The sequence below is a fragment of the Ambystoma mexicanum genome, chromosome 11, assembly GCF_040938575.1.
Source record: "Ambystoma mexicanum isolate Mex_15411 chromosome 11, UKY_AmexF1_1, whole genome shotgun sequence".
In the NCBI taxonomy this organism is placed as follows: Eukaryota; Metazoa; Chordata; class Amphibia; order Caudata; family Ambystomatidae; genus Ambystoma; species Ambystoma mexicanum.
The window spans coordinates 1,338,782,499-1,338,798,635 of NC_090934.1; the positions used below are offsets into that span (position 1 = coordinate 1,338,782,499).

The 16,137-nt window shown below is 42.7% G+C and overlaps 1 protein-coding gene across 1 annotated transcript in view; it reads left to right on the top strand.

The window, feature by feature from the left end:
* Positions 1-16,137, top strand: part of UNC13C (unc-13 homolog C) — a 1,404,640-nt gene that overhangs the window by 1,318,850 nt on the left and 69,653 nt on the right. The window contains exon 30 of the mRNA XM_069624856.1: positions 7,924-8,071. Coding sequence (XP_069480957.1) covers positions 7,924-8,071 — 148 coding nt within the window. The remainder of the gene's footprint in view (positions 1-7,923; positions 8,072-16,137) is intronic.

A 16,137-nucleotide genomic window follows, 5' to 3' on the forward strand; every position in this document is an offset into this window, starting at 1 on the left:
ACTATCATTCACTGTGGTGTACCCCAAGGATCCTTTATGGCCCCCACACTTTATAATCTTTTTACCAAGCCTCTCTTCGATAAACTGGATGCACTTGGGATCACAAATATGAACTATGCTGATGACACCCAAGTGCTCCTCCCCCTTACTGGGAACTACAAACATGACACCGTTACCCTAAAGGAAATTTACTGCACCATACAAGCATGGATGGCAACGAACGCATTATGCCTCAATGGGGACAAGACCGAAATCCTCATTCTTGCGCAAAAGTCCACATTAGCCAATCTTGACTCGTCATACCTAAACCTCCGTATTGACGGCAGTGTCATCCCTGTACTAACCTCTGTTAAAACTCTCGGTGTACACATTGATGCTACGCTATCCATGGATAAACAAGTTAGCGCTATTGTCTCAGCTTCTGCCCTGAGCACAAAGCTGATCAATGCGATAAAACCATTTCTAACCATGAACAACCGCCTCTCCATTGCCAGAGCCACCATAGGAGCCAAGCCGGATTACTGCAATGCTCTCCTAGCCAGCACTTCCAAAAAAAACATAGCAAGACTCCATACCACCCAAAATAATGCACTCAGAACTGCTCTCAGTATACCTAAAAGAGACCACATCTCAAAAGCAAGAAAGACCGCTCATTGGCTCCCAGTCAAAGACCGCATCACATTCAAAATCCTCACAACCACACACAAATGCATCAACCATTCAGCACCCACATATAATTATCGGACATGCTTACCATAGCTCCATCCACCAGGCCTACTAGACTACACTACTCTAACCAACTCCCTGTTCCAAGCATCAACAGGGCCAAGGCTGGAGGTATTGGATTTCCCTATCTCGCCCCCAAACTCTGGAATGCACTCCCTACGGCCCTCAGAGCCGAAACATCTCACCATTCCTTTCGCAAAAATCTCAAAACGGCTCTCTTCAATTAACACTCTTTCTCCCTTATACTACCCTATTCCTATATGCCTATACCTATAGGAAGTATAAGCAGTTATGCTATTACCCCCACTGTATAACCCCAATGATGTCATTCGTCCGTTGTATGCATTTATGTATGTAACTGAGCTGTAAAAACCAATGTAACAAGCGCCAAAATGCCCACGGGCTGCTGTGCGCTCAACAAATATGAATAAATAAATCAATAAATGGACTCTGTCCGGTACTTTTGTGTAGCAAGTTGTTGTAAGCATATTCGGCTGTCCACATCACATCCTTCCAGCTTTCTTCCACTTGATGTAACATGCACCGTAGGTATTGCTCTAGTGTCTGATTCGTCTGCTCCATTTGGCCATCAGTTTGGGGATGGTGACTAGTGAACAGACGAATATCGATTTGGGCAATTGCACAACTCTTCCTCCAGAAGTTAGACATTAATTGACTCCCTCAGTCAGAAATCAGGACGCAGGGGAAACCATGTAATCGTACGATTTGCTCTAAAAACACCTTTGCCAGACTGGATGCGTTTGGTAGACCCTTAAGCGGAATGAAATGGGCCATTTTAGAGAATAGGTCAACAACCACTAGGATAGTGTTGAACCTTTGACAGGGAGGCAGATCTGTGATGAAATCGAGCGAGAATGTGTGCCAATGTGCAGGTGGAATTTCCAGGGGATGAAGAAGCCACGCAGGTCTTTGTTTCTGGGATTTATTCTGTGCACAAATGCCACATGACAATAAACTGCATGATGTCCTTTTGCCAGGTTGACCACCAAAATTTTCTTTTGGATGTATACGAATTGTTCGAACTACAATTGTTCGAATTACAATTGACCTTTGCACAATTGACCGAATTGTGAAGGTCAATTGTTACATATATGCGGGGGGAAACCAATTTATATATATATATATATTTATATCTATATATATATATATATATATATATATATATATATGTGTGTGTGTGCGGTCAATTGTGCAAAGGTCAATTCGGACCCTCGACTTTCGGTCAATTCGGTAATTCGAACAATTGTGTTCAAACAATTTGGGTAATACCTTTCTTTTCACCTTGGCTAGGGTCTTGGCAATTCCTGGATGTCCTTCTATCAGGGGATCGTGATAACCAGAAATGACTTGTTCTTGTAGTGCCTTATTCGGTAGATATAGGCGCCCTCTGAAATACGGGATTTGGTTCTTTGTTTAGTAATGTTCACCTTGAGTGGTCCAGTCTTGTAGTCTCGGTATTCATTAGGAGCCAAATTTCCTTTTGGAGTTCGTCCAGAGATAACGTTCTTGTAAATCCTAGTAGTTTGTCACCTGGAATAATGGCCACCGGGTCTGGGGTTGAATATGCGTTCTCGTCAATACCCATGCGGGATAGGGCGTCGGCTTTTGCGTTCTGGACTCCAGGTCGGTACGTGATTATTTAATCATATTCTGCAAAGAATAAAGCCCATCGGAGTTGACCGAATGATCGAGCCGTTGCCATCTTGAGGTATTGTAGGCTGCGATGGTCGGTGATTACTGTGATGGTGTAGTAAATTTTTGTGACCAAAAGGATGTAACTGCCCAGTTTCAGGATCCCTTTGGGAAAGAAGGACCCCATTGCCATGCTGGAGGCATCTGTTTCCACTTCATATGGGAAATCTGGGCGGGGGTGTCGTAGCACCGGGGCTGAGGTAAATCTTTTCTTGAGTTCTTGGAAGGCCTTCTCCGCCTCTTCTGTCCATTGGAACAATTTGTTGTTTTTTCGTAATAAAGAAGTGATCGGGTGTGCAATCTGGGAGAAACCCGGGATGAATCGGCGATAAAAGTTTGCAAAGCTGAGCATACTTTGAACACCTTTGACTGAAGACGTTGATGGCCAGCTGAGGATGGCGTCTACTTTGTGCATATCCATCTGGACGCCTCTGGGATTGAGGACAAAACCAAGGAACACGACTTCATTAACATGGAAGGAGCATTTTTCAAGTTTGGCCTATAGCTGGTGCTGTCAGAGTTTTGCAAGGACAGAGCGAACATGCCTGACATGGTTCTGTTTAGAAGAGGAGTACACCAAGATGTTGTCGATGTAAAATAGGGCACATATGTCGATCAATTCCCATAGCACATTGTTTATGAAGTACTGGAATGCGGTGGGAGCGTTGCAAAGCCCAAAGGGCATCACCTGATATTCGTATAGCCCATACTTAGTACGAAAGGCAGTCTTCCATTCGTCTCCCTTCTCACACACAAGATGGTATGCCCCCCTAAAGTCCAATTTGGTGTAAATTTGGGCATTCATGACTTGGTCCAGCAGTTCTGGGATAAGGGGTAGAGGATAACGGTTTTTAACTGTTACCTGGTTTAGTGCACGGTAGTCGATGTACATTCTCAAGTCCCCCTCCTCCTTGGGTACGAAGAATAGGGGCGAGGCTGCCGGGGATTTGGATGGATGGATAAAACCGTTTGCCAGGTATTGGTCCAGATATGATTTCAAGTGGAGATTTTCAGGTTCAGTGAGTGCATAAATTCGACTACTCGGGATTTGTGCACAAGGTACGAGGTCGATCCGACAGTCATATGGCCTGTGAGAGGTAAGGTATTAGCCTGTTCTTTTTGGAAAACATCTTGGAAATCGTGGTATTCGCTTGGTAGTTTACTTGTTACACCTAGTACCAACACATTTTTATCTTGGACAGGTGTCTCTGGGTCAGACAATGGCATTTCTACCTGGTAGCACGCATGAGCACACTCATTGGAGAAGGCTAATTTCTTGGCTCGCCAGTCGATGTTAGGATTGTGAACCACCAACCACAGCATCCCTAGAATCACCTGGAACTGAGGGGCCTTGATAAGATCGAAGGCAATGGCTTCCTGATGTCCGTCTTGGCACAGAAGGGTCAATTCTGCTGTGCGTTGAGTTACAGGACCAGAAGCTATCTCCGTGCTGTCAACAGTGGTGACCTTCTCAGTTGTCATTTTCTGACAGAGAGGAAGCCCCATCCTTGTTGCCAGGCCTTGGTCTATGTAGTTACCAATGGCTCCGCTGTCTATGTATGCCTCCATAGCATGCATCCGAGACGGGTGCTGGTCACTGATCAAAATCACAGGCAGGGCAAGGTGTGAGGTCTGTGGCTCTTTTCCTTCACTCGACAAACGGATCTCTACGCTTGCCGGGCCTGGAAGTTTTCCAACTCTCGTTCTCCTCCTTCTTTCTCTGTAGCTCCAACTGTTCTCCTAGGGGGTTTTACGGGACATTCTCTGAGGAAGTGACCTGATTTCCCGCAGTACAGGCATAATTGCTGTTGTCTCCTTTTGTCTCTTTCGTCCTTGTTTAATGGGCTCTGTACCGCCCCAATTTGCATGGGTTTCGAAGTGTTTTCTGATGAACGCAGACTGTTCTCCTTTGAGCGTGCATACACAGTCCGATTCTCTGTTATGGCTCGATCTGTCCTTCAATCTTGCAGCCTGTGGTCTAGCTGCACCACTAGGTTGATGGAACTCTGCACAGTCTTTTGGCGGGTTTATCACCTGAGCTAGGACGTCTTTCAATTCCCCCCGTAATCCTCGATGGAATAACGATGTTCGTTTCTCCTCAGGCCACCCAGTTTCAACGACAAGTCTGTTAAAAGTGGCGATATAGGTTAACAAATCTTGGCTGCCTTGGCGGAGGGACAGAAGTTTGTTATCCATAGCTTGACCCTGGGTATGTCGGGTGAACAGCTTCTCCATCTCCTGTTGAAACCCCCTGAAATCCTGCAGGAGTGGGTCATCCTGGCTTACTAAAGGTATGGACCAATCCGCGGCACTGCCACTGAGATTTGACAGAATGAAGGCAACCCGTGACTGATCGTTAGGAAAAGCTCCGCGTCTACAAAGAAAATGGAGGCGGCACTGGTTCATGAATACTGCATATTTTCTTGGGTCCTCCGTAAAACATTCCGGTGGGGCCAAATGAACTGCCCCAGGGAGGACCACCTGACCTGGATTGACGGATGTGGCTGGAACCAACGGAATACTTCCTGGCAACAGAGCCTGCCCAGCCTGTGTTTGGAGCAATTGTCTGGCTAATTCATCGGTGCGGTCCTTGGTGACAAACAACTCCCTGCTAAGGGCGTTGGTTTCTTGCTGGGTGGAGTGCATCTCGGCCCGTAATTCTCCCAGTAACTGGGCTAGTTGGTCAGTCTCTGATGTTTCCATGATGCCCAGGTAAAACATTCCGGTGGGGCCAAATGAACTGCCCCAGGGAGGACCACCTGACCTGGATTGACGGATGTGGCTGGAACCAACGGAATACTTCCTGGCAACAGAGCCTGCCTAGCCTGTGTTTGGAGCAATTGTCTGGCTAATTCATCGGTGCGGTCCTTGGTGACAAACAACTCCCTGCTAAGGGCGTTGGTTTCTTGCTGGGTGGAGTGCATCTCGGCCCGTAATTCTCCCAGTTACTGGGCTAGTTGGTCAGTCTCTGATGTTTCCATGATGCCCAGGTGGATGTTTTATTTGAGTCTTCGCCGTCTGTTACGCTCACCTGGTATCCACGGGGGCGCCACACGATACTGGATGGAGGTCTAAGCGCTGTCCTGGACCCCTCTCTGCTTGGTTATGTGCCATTCATTGGGTAGCGCCTTAGGTTTTTGTGCATTGAACACTCCGTCCTGCGTCTCTGTGCAGGGGCGCGTGGTTGGTGCGGCCGTTCCATGGACCTAGTTGCTGAACTTGTCCGTGACTCCGACTCTGCTTGTTGTCTCCCAGGTGAGTTATAATGTCTTTTCCGTCTTTATTCTGTCTCTTTCTTTCCCTCCGTTTTCTCTGTCTTCTCGGCGTATTGCTCCACTATGCTTTTCCCTAACAATGTCTCTTTTTGTTTTCACAGGGATGGTTGCGATCTCGGAGTTGCCACGCCGATGGCGAAGACCACGTGAGTTATTGATGCGCGGGGCGCTGCGCTGTTTATTGGTGTTAATTGCTCACCTGTGTTCTCTTCTCTTCTTTGTACAGGTTGCGGTGATGTTCCGGAGTGATGAGCGATCGAAGCACTGCTTGCCCAGGTAAGTGCTTTGTTAATGCTGACCTTGTTCCTTCTCCCTTGCAGGTTGGGGTGAAACCCGGAGATGGGTGAGGTAAGCGAAGCGCAGGATGGATTCAAGGCCGGTTACTTCACAGGTAAGTGTTCCTTCTCGCTAATGCTTTTCTTGTTCTTCCAGGTTATTAATGGAATCTGGATCTAGGGCTTCAGGATCGGGCCACCAGAGAAGCAGATGAGCAGGAGCTGGACACAGTGAGCGTTACGCTGCAGGAGTGCAGAATAACGCGAAGCGTGTTCTGCTGTTTGGGTGTGGTTTAAATAGCCTAGCTACAGTAGTTCCAGGCCAAGTAGTTCCATGCCCAGCCACACCCAAAACACTAGACTGCATGGTTTGGTTCTAAAGAACTGAGCTGTGTAAAAGGCCTCCATGTTGGATTAAGGTCCAAAACTGGTATTGCTTTATTCCTGGTAATGAGCCTGGCACCAAAGGCACCAGAACTGACTCCATGTATGTTTCTGATGGAGTTTTAAGGCCCTTGGGGCCGGTGTGAAGGGCTTTAGCCCCACTGCTGCCAGGGGGCTGTTATACCTGAGGGGGGTCAGGGGCATGGATCGTGACACGTCCCTTAGATTGACCCCTCTACAGGAGTTCCGCACTCATGCCAATACTATTGAAAATTCAATAAAAAACCTTGAACTTTCAGAGGGACTCTGTGAGTGATTGAGGACATCCGAGACTATGGAAACAAGGAAGAGGGGTGGGAGAAATGTGAGATACACAATTCTGGATTATGAATAGGTATTAATATACTCGGTGCAATACACTCACTGTGGCGATGGAGCCACTCATACCATCTTTACATTTGCCTTTTCCTTGTGAATTGTGCACCACATTCTAATCCTGCTCGAACCAGATTGGTGGAGCCTCTTCTGTCGCTCAGGCTGGAGAGGGAAAAGCATGTTTTCCAATTTTCATCACGAACAGTCAGCTTGTGCCAGAAGTAGACAAAATAAACTGTTGTCTATATCTAGAACAACCAGGCCCACCCTGAAAGCAGAAAGCATGTTTTTTTCTATGCCAAGTGTGCGCAGATCTGCTGGCAGTAGAGATAAACACATAATATTGTTTTTACTTCCAGCATGGGCACTTCTCTTTACCTGGAGTTAGAAAACAATATGTTTTTTTTTCCAGCAGTGGGGCAGACGACTTTGCTATAAGAGACACAAATGTGCGGTGTCACTGTGACCTGCAGAAATCAGGCAGCACCTGGATCCACATGGGATGGAAGGAAGAAAAGTTCAGTGGATGAATTGGATCTTTGGGTTTGATTTCCTGCTTGCCCCTGGAGTGACCTGCAAATATTTTTAAGTCGCATGGGCTTGTGAGAATACACCTATGAGGTACCCCCCTGCCTCTGCAAACATAATCCAGACTGCTGATAGCCTGCTGTGGCCTTGCCAGAGTGTATACTCCTCCTAAATACACTGCGAAGATTTTGCAAATATTAGTAAATAAAATTGAAAATTAAGGAAATCCACGATGGCAGTCTCATTTGCCTCGATGCTACTGGCGAATACTTGAGTAAAAAGGGCCAATAAAGCCAAACGGTCTTCTCCTCCAGCGGTCACCCCCTGGATCTCCCCGCGAGCTGTCATATAGGCAATTCTTTTAAATGTGTAGCCAAAGCAGCTCTGCATTTTCCAAAAAACATTTTAACCTTTCTACTGATCTCATTTTAATTGGCTATTTGGGAGGCTTAATGTTACCTTCGTTTAGATGTTGTTCAGTTTACTCTGACATTTTTGATTGCTGGGTTGTTGATGGAAACACCACAGCTCTTCACAACGGCAAAGCGTTGTTGAATATTTCTTTACGTGCAGACTTCATTGTGGACTAATTGCAAACCCTTGAATGAACACTTTTTCTAAATACTGGTTTTTATTTTCTTTAACAGCAATACTTTCATGCTGGAGGTAATGGCCTGAAAAAGAATTTCCTGGAGAAGAGCCCAGACCTGCAGTCCCTGAGATATGCGCTCAGTCTCTACACACAGACTACAGATGCCTTGATTAAGAAGTTTATAGCCACTCAGACATCTCAAGGTAAGATGCTGCAAATGATATCTCTGCCGATGTAAACAATAGCTTATGCTCAATTACTCACTTCTTTTCTAATCTCAATTGATTGTGATATTGGGCCTCATTACAAGTGAGGCGGTAAGGGGTTAACGGCGCTGGTAAAGGTGCCCGCGCCGTTAACTCTGTACTGCCTCATTACAAGATCCTCTTGCGGGACCCGCTCTGGACGTCTGATCAGACCAGACGTCCTTTGTGGGTTCCGCGAGGGGACCAGCATGCTAACTACGGGCCCGTCATTAACGGGCCCGTTGTTAGCATGCTCCCCATTTACATTGAGCCCTATGGGGGCTCAAATGGGAATGGGGATGGTCCGGGTCTGGGTTCCCCGAATGGGGAAATACCAGGCCCTCCAAAGTCGGGATGGCCTGGTATTTCCCCATTCAGGGACCACAGACCCGGACCCGAGTTTGGAGGCAGCCAGGCTGCCTCCAAACTCGTAATGAGGCCAATTAAATGCAAATATGTTCGTATCGCACCCAAATATATAAACATTGCGTTCTCCCGGTATGTTTCACAAACCCTGCTGGTAGCAGAATGCAATAAGTAGGCTTATCATATCATGGAACCAGCTAGACCTACCCTACACGCAAGCCTGTGGATTCCGATAGGGGGCTTGGGTGTAGTGGGGGCTCGGGACTGATAGTGCGCAGCTGACCATCCATGCACATCTTATGTTTCAGGTTCTCACCCAACACTCAGATGGGTATTGGCACCTGAGACACATGCCAGTGTGGGCTGAGCCTAGTAGATGGTATCAGGATGCCTACAGCCCTCCTAACCTGGGAATTTAAGGGTATTTCAGGTGACAAGCCTTAAAGGGGCCATGGAAACTTGCCATTTTGCATATCCACTCTTACTTCAGGTATGGAAAACGAAAAAAAGGCCAAGAAACGCAAATGCTGATGTTCTGAGCATACCCGTAACTATCCAGGGCACCACAGGGCAGGCAATGGTCCAATAAGATCCCTGTATTCCTTGAGCTTTCTCTTGCAGGTGGCATGTGCCGGGAGGGAGCAGGGCAGGGCAGAGAGAGCACATTCTTGGGCTTGACCCTTAGGAATGTGATTAAAGGATTTACTCATGACTTTGCTTAGGACACACCCCAGTATTAGATTAAACAATGTATGTGGCCTTTATATTCTTCAATTTACCTGAGCAGTTGTTGGCTCACGCATGAATGATAAATGCAAATCAGGCATTCCATGGATAATGGGATGTGAAGTCCAATCCCCCAAAAGCAAGACGGAAGGAATGCTTATGGATCTGCTAAGGTAAACCTGCTTGAACGTGAGCCAAGGATGGAACCACATGTAAGTGGATGCACACATCTCCCCTCTGCCCATGTTATATTTATTTCCTCATACTGCGCGCCTTTCAGGCGGGCTGTTCACTGTCTGTCTGCCTCAATGAGCGCTATAGTCCCTGATGTGCGTCCCATGGGCTGACAACCTCCAGCTGTTGATTAACTTTCCACTGGTGTCGGGATAGCTTCCTTTTTCACCTCGGAGCGTTCAGTTGTGCTGCTTTCATGCCACCCCTTTTCCCCAGCATGCTTTCTGCCTTTTCCTCAGAACACTGTGGATCTTTTCCCCTTTCCCATGGGAAAAAAATGATACAAGTACCATTGGCGATTTTGAAAGCCATTCTCGAAGCGAGACAGATTGTTGATGATGTATCAGGCGTCAAACATTCCCAAGTTAATACATACAACAATTTAGGTTAGCTTCTTTTGGAAAAAGCGTGATAGATTATCCAGTGAAAAATGTGTAGGCACTTATAGTACAGATTGCTATCTGAATGCAATCCAATTGGATTAGTCCAAGTTAAATTAATTGATAAGGAATAAAGAATGTATTCATGCATTTGTGATGTAAATTTGTCATCATTCTTCATTATATGAGTACTAATAAAAACTGTCGACCCGTCAGTCAGCACAGTTCACATTAAATCCTTATAGAGCGTTTCTACAAAAGAAGCAAATGAATGGATGATCATGGTCGCTGATACAGGACATGTATCAGTAAAGAAATAATGAATGCATCAGATTTCACGTATTCCATTTCAACAGTGTGATGCAGTGGAAGGACCTCGTCCTAAGTGAGCCTGCATCCATAGTACTTGATTTTGTGTGAAATGATGGGTGGGCTGTAGCTTTTGATCCATACCGATGTGTAGAGAAAATAAGACCAGGTTCTTTGGGGTGAGCAGTAAGAATGAATAGAGGAAGAATACATTGGAAGAAAAGGGGCATACTTGATGTAAGATTTAGCTACCTCAAGGCTGCCCAGGTTCCTGCGCAAAAAGGTGATGACCTGAAATTTAACACAGACACTATTCAGGGATTTGGGAGCACGTTTTTCAGATTTCATACTCCATATCTTAATTTGGTATTGCTTTGTAGTTTGTTTTCTATATATTGCTATTGCTTGCTATGAAAATCAGTCCCCATATTCAGTGTCTTCGATATACATTTTTGCCTGAAAGTTAGTGCCATTATGGATCACACAATATGTTCTATCTCTCAACAACGTGTTGTTATAGTGCAGCAACTTTGTTCATATTGAAGCATTCTTGCATCATAAATTCGATTTGCCTCAATTATTTTTTTTAGACTTGAATGTGAAGAAAATGCTATCTATCTTGTTACCAATTATACAAACCGTAGTTCACACAGATGGATTATCCATAAGTTATATGGATTTAAAGCTGTCCTAATATTGTTTCTGAGTTTATTGTTGAATGTGTTGCTGTTCTATATTGGCAAATGCTCTAAGAAATCTGACCTTTACTAATGGTGGTTACTAGTTTTTATTGTAGATGGTTTTGTTACTTTGTATTGTTGGAGACAAGATCAAATGCAGTTCATGCATTGTTGGCCATTGAGGTTTATATGGTATATGCCTATTTTTTGTTCAATTAAATATGCACCAGTTTAATCAGTAGTGGAAAATGCTTTACTTTTACATGTCTCCATTGCAAATCTCCAATTCTCTTGTATAGTCTGTCTTGCCTTCTTAATTGGTAGCTGGTTCTGCATTGAGTTTGTGATCCACATTTAAGTTTTGAGTATTGCTTCTACTTTAAATTTAATTTCACTGACATTGCCCTTTCTGTAAAAAACATTTTGTTTTTCAAGTCTGTAGTTTTGCTTTGTCCTAAAACAAATTCTCAAGTGCACTGCACGCAATTCATAGTTGGATGTGCACTGCATTTTTTATTGGGTCACCGCTCCCAGCACTCCATAACTGTTTTCTCAACATCTCTGATGACTGTCCTCTAAGATTACACATTTCAACAAAAAAATGTGATCTTTCATTCCAATTGAAAAACACCAGTTTGCACCCTAAACTTGATTGACTAATCTTAAATAGCATGTTCAATTCTCTCCATGCACAAGTAGTTCTAGAGGGTTATAGCACATGCCTAGTAACCCCTGCACATTATTAAAAAGATATTTGGAGTGCTATCCACGTATTGCGGCATCGATACAATGTGTGATGCAAAATTAAACATGATCAGGGCATGAAATTCAAAGCTTGTTAGATAAGATGTAGGATATTTCAGTTTCTTAATCCCTAATTGAACGCATTTATTCCACACATTGTTTTGCAATGTCCACAATAATTCTAGACCGTCATGAAGGGAGTTTGCTGTTTTGTGCCTGCAGTGCTATTTTCTAGGCTGGAATACATTTGCCACGTTTTGGTGGTGTACTATTTGTATTCAGGGTGTAGGCTGCCTTTGTGAGCAATCCATACAGTATCAAATGCAGAAGGTCTAGTAGAAGTATAATGAGAGCTCTTTTGATAGCCGTAAAGTCCATGGAAGAAGTGATGGACTGTGCATTATCCATGACAGTGATTGGACGATAGTGACTCAAACAGATGCACGTTATTATGTATCAAATTGTCAAAATGAACTTCATAGTTTTTTAAAGTATTTTTTTATATTTTATTGCTATTTTGTAAGGCACAACATTGCTGCACACTGCTTCAAGTGCATCATTCATAAGTGTGAGCATCAACGCTCATAATAATGTACGTGTTAGCAGTCAGTTGGCAATTTAAAGTGTGTTAGTTGCTGTTCTTACGTAGACTAGAAAAGGCATATCAAATATGAGAGGTGTAAAATGGCGCACATGTCTGTAAAAACAAGGACCTCTGTGCCTGACTTAGATTGTAAACAATAGTAATTGAATTGGCCAAGAGAAGATTAATTGGCAGAGCTTTTATCTCAAAGGCCTGGCTCAACATTGCACTTGTCTCACAGTACTCCACTCTGGTAGCACTATAAATAAACAAGTCAATGGTAAACAGTATCGAACTTGGAATGAGGAGGGGCTGAGTTACCCTTCTTGGATTCAAATCTGTGAACTGTGGGTTGTGTACAGTTCAGAGCAGTGAGTGTTTCTCTCGCTGAGCTAGCCTAAATACATACGGAATTGAGTGTGTGGCTTTTAGAGGATAAATACACTTGTGGGACGCTAAGATTTTTGGAAAACTGAGTAGCATAATAAGGAGGGGAGAACATTTTTAAATGAGGGAGTCCTGTAATAAATGAAAGAATGTCGCTTGAGTCTTGAGGCTTAGTAAGTATGTCGAGATGTGTGTAAGGAATGCTATAAACACAAAGCATGTTTCGGAAAAGTCTTTCTAGACCTAAACATGCCATACGCACGAATTACTAAGCATGTTTCACATGAGTTACAAAACAAGTGGTGTAGAACATCTTGACAACTTAATACCGAATCTGCAAAGGTGGGTGTTCCAAAGAGTGTGTCACGGGGGAAACTAGGCAGTCAGTGCACATGCATAATGTGTTCGAACAGTTCAAATGAATGCATTTTGTGTAAGAGCTAATCCTCCAACGCAAAAACGGTATGCAGTGTGTTGTCCTCCTGCAAAACGTGTCTGCTAGGTGCGTAAAATATCCTCCCAAAATGCATCCCTTATTTACAAAGGGATGTCCGCTCAAATATGTTTCCCTTTTAGCATGTTCTGCTATGCTTTCCTGCCCCATTGAAATCCAGGCCAAAGGGAATGTGCAGAACAAAAGGGGGTCTTTTCAGACTCCTCACTGCCTTGTATGCCCCGGAATAGAAATGCACAGCATGAGGGATTGTAATCATTTTGTACATTTCCACCCCTGCAATAGGGTGGAAATGTACATACAACATTTCGGGTGCTAATTTGTTTTAAGTGTGCTAAAATAAGACTATTTATGTATTTAATAATATACATTTAGCACAATTGGCTTTACATATTACATACAATACATACTTCAATACCTCCAATTATCATGTAAAAACAACTTAAGAAAATTCAAACAATCAACCATATAAAATTCCCAAAGACAAGTTTTTAAAACCATTAAAATTAGACTAAAACATGTAATCATGTGATATATCAGATTAGTGTCATCACCTTGAAGAAGACATTGCCAGATCTTTTCTATTTCTACTATTGTACAGGCATTATTATATTGTTTCAAATATATATGTCTCAACTTCTCTAGGCTTTGGCAATCGCATATTAAATGTTTTGCAGTTTCTTAAAATTCACACCCACACAGTCTGCACAGTCTTAAAGCTCTTGTTATGCCCAGTCTGGTGCCTATAATTTCCATAGTATCGCGTTTGTTATATTTAAATAACATGTAGGATCTTACAATGTCAGCACAGGGATATGCATAAAAATATTTAGGTTTTCTAGTATTCATAGTCCAGTATTCAAAAAACATTTTGCTATTTGCTTTAACTGCTAAACTTACCATATTTCTTTCTTTTGCCACAGTATAAATTGACTCTTTCAATAGGCATTTGACCTTAGCTTGGGAATAGAGTAACCAACTACTTGCGTTTTGTTTCGCCCATTTCAAATACAACATGTATAGGAAGTAAATACTTTTAAAACCTTTCTGATTATCTCTTTCATTAAACATCTTCATCAGTTCTACTACATAGGTGTTGTTATTTAAAGTGCATAGTTTCACAAATAAAATAGCAGCCTTATAATCTAAAATGTCACTAGCATATCTAAAATCACCTTTGAGTAAAATATATTAAAATATATTCACACGAAACAGTTTTAGGGAGTCTAAAAAGCCATCTTAAATTTTTTATTCAAGCATACATATTTCTTTACTGAACCTTTTTCCCCATATCTCTGCACCGTACAGTAGACTTGAGATAATGTTAGAAGAATGTAATAATAAAACTGTATTGATGGAAAGGCCACCTTGTCTGCCTATAAAATCACTAATGGCTCCAGTTATTTTTAAACATTTCATTTTACTATCTTGCCAGTGGTGTTTCCAACTTAGTTTGTCACCAATAATCACTCCTAGGTATTTATAATGATTTACATGTTCAATTTGTATTTTTTCAATATACCATTTATATCTATTGGATCTGGTTTGTTTTCTTTTATCTAGGAAGGGCATCACCTTAGTTTTACTAATATTTATCTCTAACCCATTTTCTTTCGAAAACTTTACCAGGATATTAAGCCTATTTTGTAGTCAATGGGGGGTGTAATCTAATAGAACTAAATCGTCTGCATATCCCAGTCAGCACAGCTGCAGCTTAGCAATCTTAATCATATCTGTCTTCCCTTCACTTATTTCATTTAAACAATCTGCCAGGTATAAATTAAACAACGTCGCTGCACGTGTGCACCCTTGTTTTACTCCACAATGGGTTAGTATGGATTCCGATAGTCTTCCTTCAGCATCAAGTCTAATGCGTGTCTTCATAGAGCTGTTGTATCATAAACAACAAGCCCCCCGGTATCCCCCATTTCATTAGCTTACTCCACAGTTTTTTTCTTATAATGGTATCAAAAGCCGCAGTAAAATCTATAAAAGCTGCATATACCGGTAGTTTCCTCACCTCCCAGGAGTATTCAACCGCGGATACTAAATTGATAATATTATGGACGGTCGACGATTTTGCCCTAAAGCCAGCTTGGTTTTTTGGAAGTATGCTGTTTGCAGTGATCCACTCATTTAGTTCTATGAGCAAGACCTTGGCACATATTTTCACAGGGATATCTAACATGGCTAGCATTCTGTAATTCTTTGGATCACTCTGCACACCTTTTTTGTATATGGGGAGGATGATACTTTCACGCCAAGTATCAGGGATGACACCAGATGTTCCTATGTAGCGGTATAAACAAAAGAGTACCTTAGCCCACAGCTCACGTGATAACTTCAAAAGGGCATTGCATGTACCGTCAGGACCAGTTGCCCTGGAGGTATGTAGTTCAATTATTTTCTTTAGGCTATTTATAGTGTATAAACCCTTCCATTCAGTTTGTATGGCTCCATTTGTTTTCCCATCTCCTCTGGACATCCCCAAGGTTGATTGTACATGCAATATCCATTTATTTTCTGGTACACTATTTGTTGGTAGGCATCTCCTCCTAGCATCGTTAAGTGCTGCCCACATTCCACAATGATTATTCGACTGTGCACTGACAGCAATAGATCGCCATATTTCTTGTTCTTTATATTTACGGTGTTTTCGAAGCCATATCCCATATTGTTTTTTCTCATGCTTTATTACCTTAACAGTTTCACTCAACCCAGAATTTGCTATTTCCTTTATGGACTACCATAGCTTTTGTTTTGCCTTGTGTATTTCACAATCAAATTTCTTATTATTATGTCAAAGGTTTCATCTTTCTCCAATACTGACGTATTTCCGTTTCTTTGCAGTGGGTGTTTTAATTTTGTTCACAATTTGCTCAAAATCTCTAATAATTTCGTGTGGATATTCTTCAATTTCTACTATTTGTTGTTCAATGAAGATTTTTAACTCAATTTGAGCAATCTCATCCGCCTTGGCCAATTTTGTGGGATTCCAGATTGTTCTATTTGCCGCTGCATTCATTTGTATATTACCATTTAGTTGGTATTCCTTCTCAATTTTTGGGAATTTCGTCAGTAGATAGAGTGGAAAATGGTTGCTTTCTTCTCTTACACCTACAGCCATGTCTATTTCCAAGTTGTTGGCATGATCATTCACA